This window comes from Drosophila mojavensis, unplaced genomic scaffold (assembly GCF_018153725.1).
Source record: "Drosophila mojavensis isolate 15081-1352.22 unplaced genomic scaffold, ASM1815372v1 contig_136, whole genome shotgun sequence".
Classification (NCBI taxonomy): Eukaryota; Metazoa; Arthropoda; class Insecta; order Diptera; family Drosophilidae; genus Drosophila; species Drosophila mojavensis.
Genome location: NW_025318667.1, coordinates 24,082,951 through 24,092,073, shown reverse-complemented (window position 1 = coordinate 24,092,073; position 9,123 = coordinate 24,082,951). Strand labels below are relative to the sequence as shown.

Genomic DNA, 9,123 nt, shown 5'->3' with positions numbered 1-9,123 from the left:
TCACTCTCGGTATAAGCTGGATAATCAAAGATGAAGTTCTTAAACCGCTCTAAATACTGCACAGATATCATTGTTTGTTTATTGGCTAATTGATATATACATACATATACATATATATATATACATACTACATATATACATAAGAGCTTAAGTATAAGTATCGGCTGTGCAGCATTCGTTTACTTTTTATATTCCTAGGGGATATCAAGACGTTGACGCTTCGGCTGTGCTCTGTCGTCGTCGTCCACATTGTCCTCGTAGCGATCCAGATATTGATATAGCCAGCGCGCAAACTCATTCATGTACGGATCCACGCGAGAGATTACGTTCAAGTTGACAACGGCAGGTGGCGGAAAATCGCCGGCGCCAAAGATGCTGCGCACAAAGTTCTCAGAGTGGAAGATGGCAACGGCCACGTCGGCTTCGAGTACATCCAGTCGCATGGACAGCTTGGCAATCGATTCAGCAAATTGCTTTAGCACAATATAAGTCTTGCTGCTGAAGGCAGCTGCAAGAGTAAAAGAGACAGTGAGGGAGAGAGGGAGGGCATGAGTAACATGAATTGAAATGAAATGGAAGATGCGCTCACTCGGCTGCTCGATGCGAGAGACAACATAGTATTTTTGTAGCAATAGCTCCGCCTCCACGGTGAAAGTAACCTGACGCTGATGGAGAAAGGTGAGCATTGTTCTTATATCATCTTTGGGTATATTAAATGCATCATGTATTTCCTCTGGCATATCGCTTTGGTGCTGGCTCAGCACAAAGTCCCACAGCGTATTGTTCTCCAGCTCCCCCATGTGCACGGGCAGGCCAAAGATGCTGCAAAGGAATTTAGATAAATATATCTTTTTTGATATTATATTCAGTTACTCACGGACAAAGCTTGGCAAACGCTGTCGATTGGTTGGCTGCATTCTCCGGCTGCCAATACGTCCATATGGCCGCTTCGAGCGGCTGCTCGCTCTGCAGCTGCGGCACCGGCACGCTGCCGTTCTCAATGCACTTCTCCAGCTCCTCGCTTTGAGCGCGCGTCAAGCGATTCCAGTCACCGGCATAGTACACGCCCTGCTGGGCCAACAGCAATGGGCTGGCCATCACCCATTTGTGGCGCGACGACAGGGCTGAATGCTGCACTGGCTCTTGGCAGCCCTCGTGCGGCCCAATGAAACGGGGCGCCAGTTGCCCGACTTGGTGCAGCAGCAGATTGGCCATATAGCTGTCGTTACATATCACGCACAGTGAAATGGGCGCACGCATCTCGTCCAGCTCCAGGCTGGCCAGGCTACTCAGTAGCGCCATTTTCAGGTACACATAGCACTCCATGGGCACAAACTCCTGGGACAGCTGCGCACTCAGCGCATAGACAAAGGCATAGTCCGAGTATTTGGCGCAGATTAGGCTATACAGCTTCTTGATGCTCGGTGGCATGAAATTCAAATCGACCTCGATATTGCGACGCCGTGGACTGTCACATTTCACAAATATCAGGTGACGTGGTCCGCGGTTCCTCTCGGCCGTCGCCCTATCGGCAGCCAGCTTAGCGCTCAAGTCAATATTAGTTGGCTCGAGGAAGAGAAACGCCTCCGTTTGCGGAGATGCCGGATCCATGTCCAAGAGCGGACGGCTGTGCAGCATATTATCAGAAGCGTCGTTGGGGTCGTCTACGGTTGTCACCAAAGTGCTGCTGATGGTGTCGGCGCTTCTGCTGCTGCTGCTGCGGCTGCTGCGGCTGCTGATGCCGCCCGTCCCGATACCCGTGCTGGGGAGGCTGCTGAGCCGAAAAACCGACTGGTTGTCAGTGCTACAGCTGTGCTGTATTGGCGGCAGCGGTTGGACTCTCGAGCCTGCGGCAATCGCTGGAGCGCTGCTTGCCTCTGAGTAGCTGGAGGACAGATTATACGTGGCTCTCGGTGCCTGGCTACTGCCAGTTAATTGTGATTGCAATGGCGGCTCTGTCTGGGACCCTGACTGAAACTCGGATGGCAGCGAGACCAGCTCGAACAGTGCATTGGGCTTGAGTGTGCGATGGAAGCGCTGACGACGACGACGCTCCTGTAAGTTTCGAAAATGTAACGAGAATCATGGAAATGAAACCTATGACTATTTGCTTACGCTAATCCTTGAGTTCTTGATGACCACTGGGCTTGGATTGGGACGAAATTCATTGGCGTTCCAATTCAGTGTGCTGTGTGCTGCGATGCTTTCCAGCGGCAATTGGGATTCCGCTGGCATTGAGTTGTTGGCCAGCGCCTGCTGCAGCTCCTGCATAAAGGACACATCATCGTCAACTGGCGCGCTGTGTGTGCTGGGACTGGGCGGCGTCACCAGCTCCTCGGGCTGTTGCGCCACTTGCTCCTCGGGCTGTTGTGCCATTAGCTCCTCGGGCTGTTGCGCCACCAGCTCCTCGGGCAGTTGTGCCGGCAGGCCCGGATGCTCGCGACTTGAGCTCTGAGCTGACGCTCCTTGCTCGCGTCGCATGCGTCGCTCCTTGCGGCGCATTTGGCGACTCGTTGGCTGTGCACTTTGTGCCTCGTTGATCGGCACTAGAGTTCTGTCGCTATCGCCAGACATGGAGCGGATGTCTGGAGCGCTGGGCACCACCTTGCCCACCGGCATGGAAACAGACGCATTTGAGGGGCATGACTCCAATTGTATAACTGATGATTTTTGTTTGGGCTGCGCAACGGTTGGACGCTTGGGGCTGGCCACAGGCTCTGGCGCCTTATTCACTTTATTGGCTGGCGACTGCTCCTGTGGGGCAGCTGCCGGTACGCTCTTGCAGCCCGACTGCGTATAGCCGGAGGTGCGAAATGGTGTTTGCAATTGCTGCGATCGCACGAAAGGCTGCTGCACAGACTTGAGCCATTTGTTAACCACCTGTTGCTTGTCGAGCGAGTTGCCTGACGACGACTGGCGCACTTGAAAGCCGCCGGAAATGCGCTGGCTAGTGGCCTGGGCCGGAGCCACTGGCTGTAGGGCTGGGCGCGACTCTGCTGGCGCAACGAACGGAGCCCGAACTGGCTTTGGCTTTGGCTTTCTGCGCACGGCGCCCACAGCCGGGAACTCCTCATCATTTGGAACAAAGTTAACATTTTGATTGCCGGTCGCCTTGCTAATCCTAGCACGCTGCGGATCACCGGATGATGTGCTTTGTGAGCTTTTATAAAAGCTAATGACGGGACTGACATTTGAGCTAGAGAGAGAGAGAGGGAGAGAAGCCACGAATGAACAGTGATGCAATGCAACTATAAATGCAATAAATAACTAACAGAGCAGATGCGAAGCTTGATGGTTGCGTAGGGATTGGCTGATCGACGTCGGCGCGCAAGAAGTCAATCAGCTGCACTGGCTGATGACGAGTCAAGCTCTTTTTAGATGGCATGCCTCGAACTGATAAGTGCTAGCTGTGCCGCAGTAGTAGCCCGTGACCAGGTAATTGGCGCCCAACTTCAAATCACAATCGTACGTATGAGCTGGCAGGAGAGATCAGTGAAGGCATCTTTATTATAGTGAAGGCATCTTCAATAGCTATGCCCCTGGCTATGCTTACCACGCGAACGCACAAGAATTGGCCGGTAAATGCGATTCACAGTTCGAGGAGTCTGCGCACAGGCGCTCGGTAGGATGGCTAGCAAACGGTAATTTTCAGTTACGCGCAGCTTTTGGTATTCACTCATAGGACGCGAGCAGTTTGGGCACAACGGCGCTGGATGTACGAAATGGGAAAATAAATAAAATATATTTAAAATTTACAATCGTAGAATAAACTAGAGGTGATCTTAAATAAATGAGAGACGTAAAGAGACTGAATGCCTAAAAAAGTTTGACATGTACATACATACATACATATGTATATATCGTGTCGTTTCACACACAGTAAAAGCCTACTTTGATTAACATCTGGACGACGACGGATATTGTAGCTACCGAATTCGTTTACTCACCGTCCGTGGAGCTGGTTTGAATGGCATTCCTCATACAACCACTGGCGCAGTACCAAATCGATTGCAGTCTAGATTTTTTTTTGTTTCAGCGAAATACAGGAACAAGCAATAAAAATATATATCAATTAAGATCTAGCAAATTCCAATCCAATAGCCAAGTGTTATAAATATATATGGCTATAAATCCTTTACTTACACCAATATCTCCGGCAGTGTATATGCGGACAAGATGCCGTCCACCAGGGCCAAGCCCAGCGGGTACAGCCACTGGGAAGGATCAAACACTAGATTCGGCTGTAGTGGCAAGCCCAGCAGACGCCACTGCGTGTGCAGCTGAGCGATATCGATTGCCTTGAGGGAATTTTCGTTAGAGTTCGCGTTTGATTTGAGCAAGTCGCGCACCTGTCCGTACACCGAGTACTTGACCGCCTCGGCAAACTGCAGAGGCTCTTCGACGGCCAGGTGCAGCAGCTGCGGTGCGTGACTCACTAGCTCAGTGTATTGGAAGTCCAGGCGCAGCACAATCGGCGCCAGTGCCTCCTCAGGCTTGCGCGTGCGCCTATAGTTGCACAAGAAGCTGTTCACAGTGCCTTCAATCAATTTTCCTAGGTGCGTTGCACGACAAAATTGTTGCACTAATGTCTGGTCGTGGAATCTATTCATGTGGTTGGATTAGCAATCCTATTTGTAACCATAAACTCAGCCATACTTACTGACTATGGCGTTCGCTCGAGCTATTTTCGCTTGCAGTATTATTAAGTGTACTTGTGCCCGGTGCAGTTTGTTGAGTTTGAATTATCGTATTCACATTGAACATTTTATCTAACCCAGCGCCTCGTCATTTGCACAGATTCAAATTTGCAATATGACAGCGAGATCTGGCAACCTTGTAAAGCTGCCATTTTCCAGGGCTGTACAGACAGCTTTCAAGTGTGATCGATATCGTTATCGAACATCGCATATTTGATGTGACCAACTGCTTTGGCACCAAGCACAAATCGCTGCAACCGGCGAACGTAAAAAACGGCTCCCTTTCAGCTTGCGACATATTTGTGTTGATGTACGTATAAAATTAATTAAAATTTATTTATACTGATAAACTCTATAGCTATTAAAAAAAAAGCATTGTGTCCTATTATTATTTTTACACAGATTTATTTAATGAAGAATTCATGTGTATCTTTAGCTCCTGGCCACCCCACCTGTTTATTCAATGCACGCTTAAAGTTGATCAAAACGCTTCTGTGTTTACATACAAATTTACATCAAACGTAAAGTATCAAGTTTTAATCGAACATTAAACAAACGGTATTTGTTATTTGTATATGTGTGTGTTGTTGTTTTTCCTTAACGGTTAGACTTGGCAACACGCTCCAATTCATCTTTCTTCTTGATGGCGTACGAGTTGGATGAACCCTGTAATCGAAACAACAAAATAGATTAGTTTAGATAATATAATAAATATTACGCATAGAGTTCTTAGACATTAGCTTAACAAGTTGTTCTTCTACGTTTCTCGTGTGCATTGAGCTGGGTGTTGCCACAAGCACAAGGATAATAGGAGACATAATATTGATCTTGTCCAAAAGCGAGTCTCCAACAGTATCCAAATGACCTGATGCAGAATTAGACTGGACGTAGTGTATATATATACGGTTATTTATGTTTGCATTACATTAATTAGTTGTTCTTCTACGTTTCTCCTGTGCATTGAGCTGGGTGTTGCTACAAGCACAAGGATAATAGGAGACATAATATTGATCTTGTCCAAAAGCGAGTCTCCAACAGTATCCAAATGACCTGATGCAGAATTAGACTGGACGTAGTGTATATATATACGGTTATTTATGTTTGCATTAGATTAATTAGTTGTTCTTCTACGTTTCTCGTGTGCATTGAGCTGGGTGTTGCTACAAGCACAAGGATAATAGGAGACATAATATTGATCTTGTCCAAAAGCGAGTCTCCAACAGTATCCAAATGACCTGATGCAGAATTAGACTGGACGTAATGTATATATATATATATATATATATATATATATATAATGTATGTATATTATATATGTATATTGTATGACGGAATTTATGCAGATAATTGATTGTCGACTGCTCCTCAGTGAGCAGCAACTGCCCGAGTAGCTCAGTCCAGTATACAAGCGAGGCGATATTACTTACTTGCACAATAGTTAGCTTATTTCTATATATACATATGTATACTCTGGTATAGCTATATAGCTTACCTTGGCGGCATTGATGAGCTCATCGGCCAAGCACTCGGCAATGGTCTTGATGTTCCTGAAGGCAGCCTCACGAGCACCAGTGCACAGAAGCCAGATAGCCTAAAATGAATAAAAATCAGTTAGTAATAGATTCGCAATTAAATAAAAGCTTGAGTAAATGTCTCTTCGGTTCATACGCCAAATGTCGGTTAATTACACATTGTGACGCTACGGATAGATAGATGTTTATTATAGCCAACGTTATAAGAACGCAATCTCTGTGCTCGAACTGCGCGCCATCGTTGCTGGCCAAAACGTTAACCAAGAAATGCACCCACCTGGTTGACACGACGCAAGGGCGACACATCCACAGCCTGGCGACGGACGGTACCGGCACGGCCAATACGTGTGGAGTCCTCACGAGGTCCCGAGTTGATGATGGCGCTCACCAAGATCTGCAAACAAAATGTAAATAAATATATATGTACATTAAAAAGTTTAGACTATAAATTACTTCTCTAAATTGGTATTTCTATTGTAGTTTTAAGTTCCAAGAGAGCAAGAAGAGATTTCAAATCTTCAGGCACTAGGATATTAAAACCTTCTATTTAATATTAGTCCATTCAAATGATTATGCTCAGAGCAGCATGGATTATAAGCCGACTAGCATAGAGTTGGACTACAGCAAGCGTATTCTATATGGATGTATATAAGGTAAATTGCTAATGTTGATTTTGACTTTATTAAGGAATGCATCTTTTAGCCAATGCCCTTAAGAGGAATAGTTAACCATGGGGTTCAATGTAGTCCAATTGAATACCACACCAGCGTGTGGGTCACTGATGCGGTTTTAGTTGTGGACATAAGCCAATCTCTGATAGATAATGAAGATTACATTCAGATAAATGTGATTTTAAGTTCCAAGAGAGCGGGAAGAGAGTCTAATCTTCAAGCACTAGGATATTAAAACCTCATATTTAATATCAGTCCAATTGAGATGCGCAGTGCAGTGGAAAATAATACTTGCCTGGCATTGAGGTGGACTAACTTTCAACAGAATTTGAGCTCCTTGCGTATGGATGTCGATTTAAGTTCCAAGAGAGCAAGAAGAGGTTTCAAATCTTCGGGCACTAGGATATTAAAACGTCTAAGTCTAATATGAGTCCAGTTAAATTAGATGCTTAGCACAGCTTGGCATATAAACTAGCTAGCATAGAGTTGGACTAGACGACAGTGATACTCTACATATGCTATCATCCCATATCTATCATTCATATCAAGTTTGCAATGTTGATTTTGACTTTATTAAGGAATGCATCTTTTAGCCAATGCCCTTAAGAGGAATAGTTAACCATGGGGTTCAATGTAGTCCAATTGAATACCACAGCAGCGTGCGAGTCACTGATGCGGTTTTAGTTGTGGACATAAGCCAATCTCGGATAGATATCAGATTAAGATGAATGTATGATGAATGAATATGAAGTAGCAAAAGAACAGAAATAGAGAGTCTAATTATCTGGAATATAAAAGTCTCCTGTTGAAAAAACAAAGCACGATTAGATGGCTGGACATTCAAAGGAACTAAATAATACAGCCCTATATATATATATAGCCAAAATACTCGATTTGTTTTCATTTGTAGTTTCAAGTTCCAAGAGAGTAAGAAGAGTTGCGCTTCAGACACTAGGATATTGAAACATTTTGGTCTGCGTGCGCATTCTACCTGTAGCCCGCGTGGTTAGAGTTTTCGCATGGCTCAGTTTAGCATGGCACGATAGGTGCTTGGATTAAATCATTTGTCTTTGGCTCTCTGCTTACCTGCAGTGGGTTCTCGCCAGTGAGCAAGTGGATGATCTCGAAAGAGTGCTTGACAATGCGGCAGGCCATGAGCTTCTTGCCGTTGTTGCGGCCCTTCATCATCAGAGAGCAGGTCAGACGCTCAACAATGGGGCACTGGGCCTTGCGGAAACGCTTAGCGGCATAACGACCAGCCGAATGGGGCAGATAGCGTGCGAACTTCTCCTTCACTGAGATGTAATCCTGCAGCGAGATATCGTTGACGGTCACATCATCGCAAGACCAGCGACCGAACAGTTTGATTTCGGGCAGCTCCGTGGTGGCGACAACATTTGTGTCGAGCACAGCTTCGGCGACATCCGTTTCCAATGGCGCCGGCTCCTCGAAAGTCTCGACAACGTTTTCAGCTACTTCGGCCATGCTGCAATGCAAACCAAAATCCAAACAATATTATTCGCTCATTAAGTAAATTATTTGTACTTAATTGGTGTTGATTTTTGACTTTATTAAGGTAAATATCTTCAAGGCGATAACCTCAAGCGGAATAGTATATTATAGCGTCTAATATTGTCCAGTTGAATACCGTAACAATCTTGGTTTCACTGCTACGATTTTAGTTGTGGACGCAATATATTAATCAATTTTAAATTTCCTGCATTTAAATGCAAACACGTGTGGAGACGGCACTAAGCGCTCGTTACACAGACACAGACACGCACACAAACAAAAAAAAAAAAAAAACCAGCACCGTTTTTAACCTCATTGTGCGTGGCCAAACGAAACCAACAAGTTACTATCATTTGCACAATGCATTTCACAAAGTTTTTGAGTGCAGCCGATTACCACTTTGTTTAGTATCCATTTGCTTAAGATTTTATTTACATTTACATTTATTTTGACAAAAAAATCTTACATTTTTCACGGAAGAAATCGGTGTACGATGTATGCGCAAAGGCGTACGCCTGAAAAAGAACATGTTGCGGCAGTGTGCGTCAATGCCACAAAAATTGATTTCCGGCTGGAGCCCAGGGTTGTGTTTTACATGCAGGGCTGCAATGAGCTTTCAAAACAATGAGCAATCGAATATTAAAATCTAGTCGTTTATGTTAATTTCGAAAAAAAAAAAAACTAAAAAGGGCTTTCATAAAACAACACATT

The 9,123-nt window shown here is 45.3% G+C and overlaps 3 protein-coding genes and 7 non-coding genes across 10 annotated transcripts; all 10 read right to left on the bottom strand.

The window, feature by feature from the left end:
* Positions 1-39: 39 nt before the first annotated feature.
* On the bottom strand, positions 40-3,385 carry LOC6584597. The gene is made up of 5 exons (XM_002010205.4): positions 3,273-3,385; positions 2,116-3,196; positions 878-2,055; positions 590-822; positions 40-508 (listed from the first exon to the last, which is right to left on the bottom strand). Exons 1-5 carry the CDS (start codon positions 3,383-3,385, stop codon positions 195-197), a joined length of 2,919 nt encoding a protein of 972 aa, XP_002010241.2. The 3' UTR covers positions 40-194.
* Positions 3,364-4,823, bottom strand: LOC26527159. The gene is made up of 5 exons (XM_015161665.3): positions 4,661-4,823; positions 4,144-4,602; positions 3,948-4,015; positions 3,554-3,709; positions 3,364-3,476 (listed from the first exon to the last, which is right to left on the bottom strand). The coding sequence occupies exons 1-5, from the start codon at positions 4,762-4,764 to the stop codon at positions 3,364-3,366; spliced, it is 900 nt and encodes a 299-aa protein (XP_015017151.1). The 5' UTR covers positions 4,765-4,823.
* A 254-nt stretch (positions 4,824-5,077) lies between these two features.
* Positions 5,078-8,978, bottom strand: LOC6584587 (40S ribosomal protein S5a). Its single transcript, XM_002010204.4, has 5 exons — positions 8,879-8,978; positions 7,987-8,386; positions 6,507-6,623; positions 6,190-6,288; positions 5,078-5,363 (listed from the first exon to the last, which is right to left on the bottom strand). Exons 2-5 carry the CDS (start codon positions 8,383-8,385, stop codon positions 5,295-5,297), a joined length of 684 nt encoding a protein of 227 aa, XP_002010240.1. The 5' UTR covers position 8,386; positions 8,879-8,978; the 3' UTR covers positions 5,078-5,294.
* Positions 5,445-5,589, bottom strand: LOC6584596. Its single transcript, XR_047761.2, has one exon. It is a non-coding gene; the product is annotated as a small nucleolar RNA psi28S-1192 (small nucleolar RNA).
* On the bottom strand, positions 5,630-5,774 carry LOC122756729. The gene has a single exon (XR_006356565.1). It is a non-coding gene; the product is annotated as a small nucleolar RNA psi28S-1192 (small nucleolar RNA).
* Positions 5,815-5,959, bottom strand: LOC6584595. Its single transcript, XR_047760.2, has one exon. It is a non-coding gene; the product is annotated as a small nucleolar RNA psi28S-1192 (small nucleolar RNA).
* Positions 6,343-6,484, bottom strand: LOC6584594. Its single transcript, XR_047759.2, has one exon. It is a non-coding gene; the product is annotated as a small nucleolar RNA psi28S-2876 (small nucleolar RNA).
* On the bottom strand, positions 6,885-7,039 carry LOC6584592. Its single transcript, XR_047757.2, has one exon. It is a non-coding gene; the product is annotated as a small nucleolar RNA psi18S-1854 (small nucleolar RNA).
* Positions 7,447-7,601, bottom strand: LOC6584589. The gene has a single exon (XR_047754.2). It is a non-coding gene; the product is annotated as a small nucleolar RNA psi18S-1854 (small nucleolar RNA).
* Positions 8,444-8,599, bottom strand: LOC6584586. The gene has a single exon (XR_047752.2). It is a non-coding gene; the product is annotated as a small nucleolar RNA psi18S-1854 (small nucleolar RNA).
* Positions 8,979-9,123: the final 145 nt, after the last annotated feature.

Coding starts and splice junctions, on each gene's coding strand:
- LOC6584597 (XM_002010205.4), bottom strand. CDS start 3,385: ATGCCATCTAAAAAGAGCTTGACTCGTCATCAGCCAGTGCAGCTGATT. Junction 3,197..3,272: donor TCAAGCTTCGCATCTGCTCT/GTTAGTTATTTA, acceptor CTCTCTCTCTAG/CTCAAATGTCAGTCCCGTCA. Junction 509..589: donor CTCTCGCATCGAGCAGCCGA/GTGAGCGCATCT, acceptor TTACTCTTGCAG/CTGCCTTCAGCAGCAAGACT.
- LOC6584587 (XM_002010204.4), bottom strand. CDS start 8,385: ATGGCCGAAGTAGCTGAAAACGTTGTCGAGACTTTCGAGGAGCCGGCG. Junction 6,289..6,506: donor CCTTGCGTCGTGTCAACCAG/GTGGGTGCATTT, acceptor TATTCATTTTAG/GCTATCTGGCTTCTGTGCAC. Junction 5,364..6,189: donor AGCTCATCAATGCCGCCAAG/GTAAGCTATATA, acceptor TTTCGATTACAG/GGTTCATCCAACTCGTACGC.
- LOC26527159 (XM_015161665.3), bottom strand. CDS start 4,764: ATGTTCAATGTGAATACGATAATTCAAACTCAACAAACTGCACCGGGC. Junction 4,603..4,660: donor TCGAGCGAACGCCATAGTCA/GTAAGTATGGCT, acceptor CCACATGAATAG/ATTCCACGACCAGACATTAG. Junction 4,016..4,143: donor ACACTGCCGGAGATATTGGT/GTAAGTAAAGGA, acceptor AAAAAAATCTAG/ACTGCAATCGATTTGGTACT.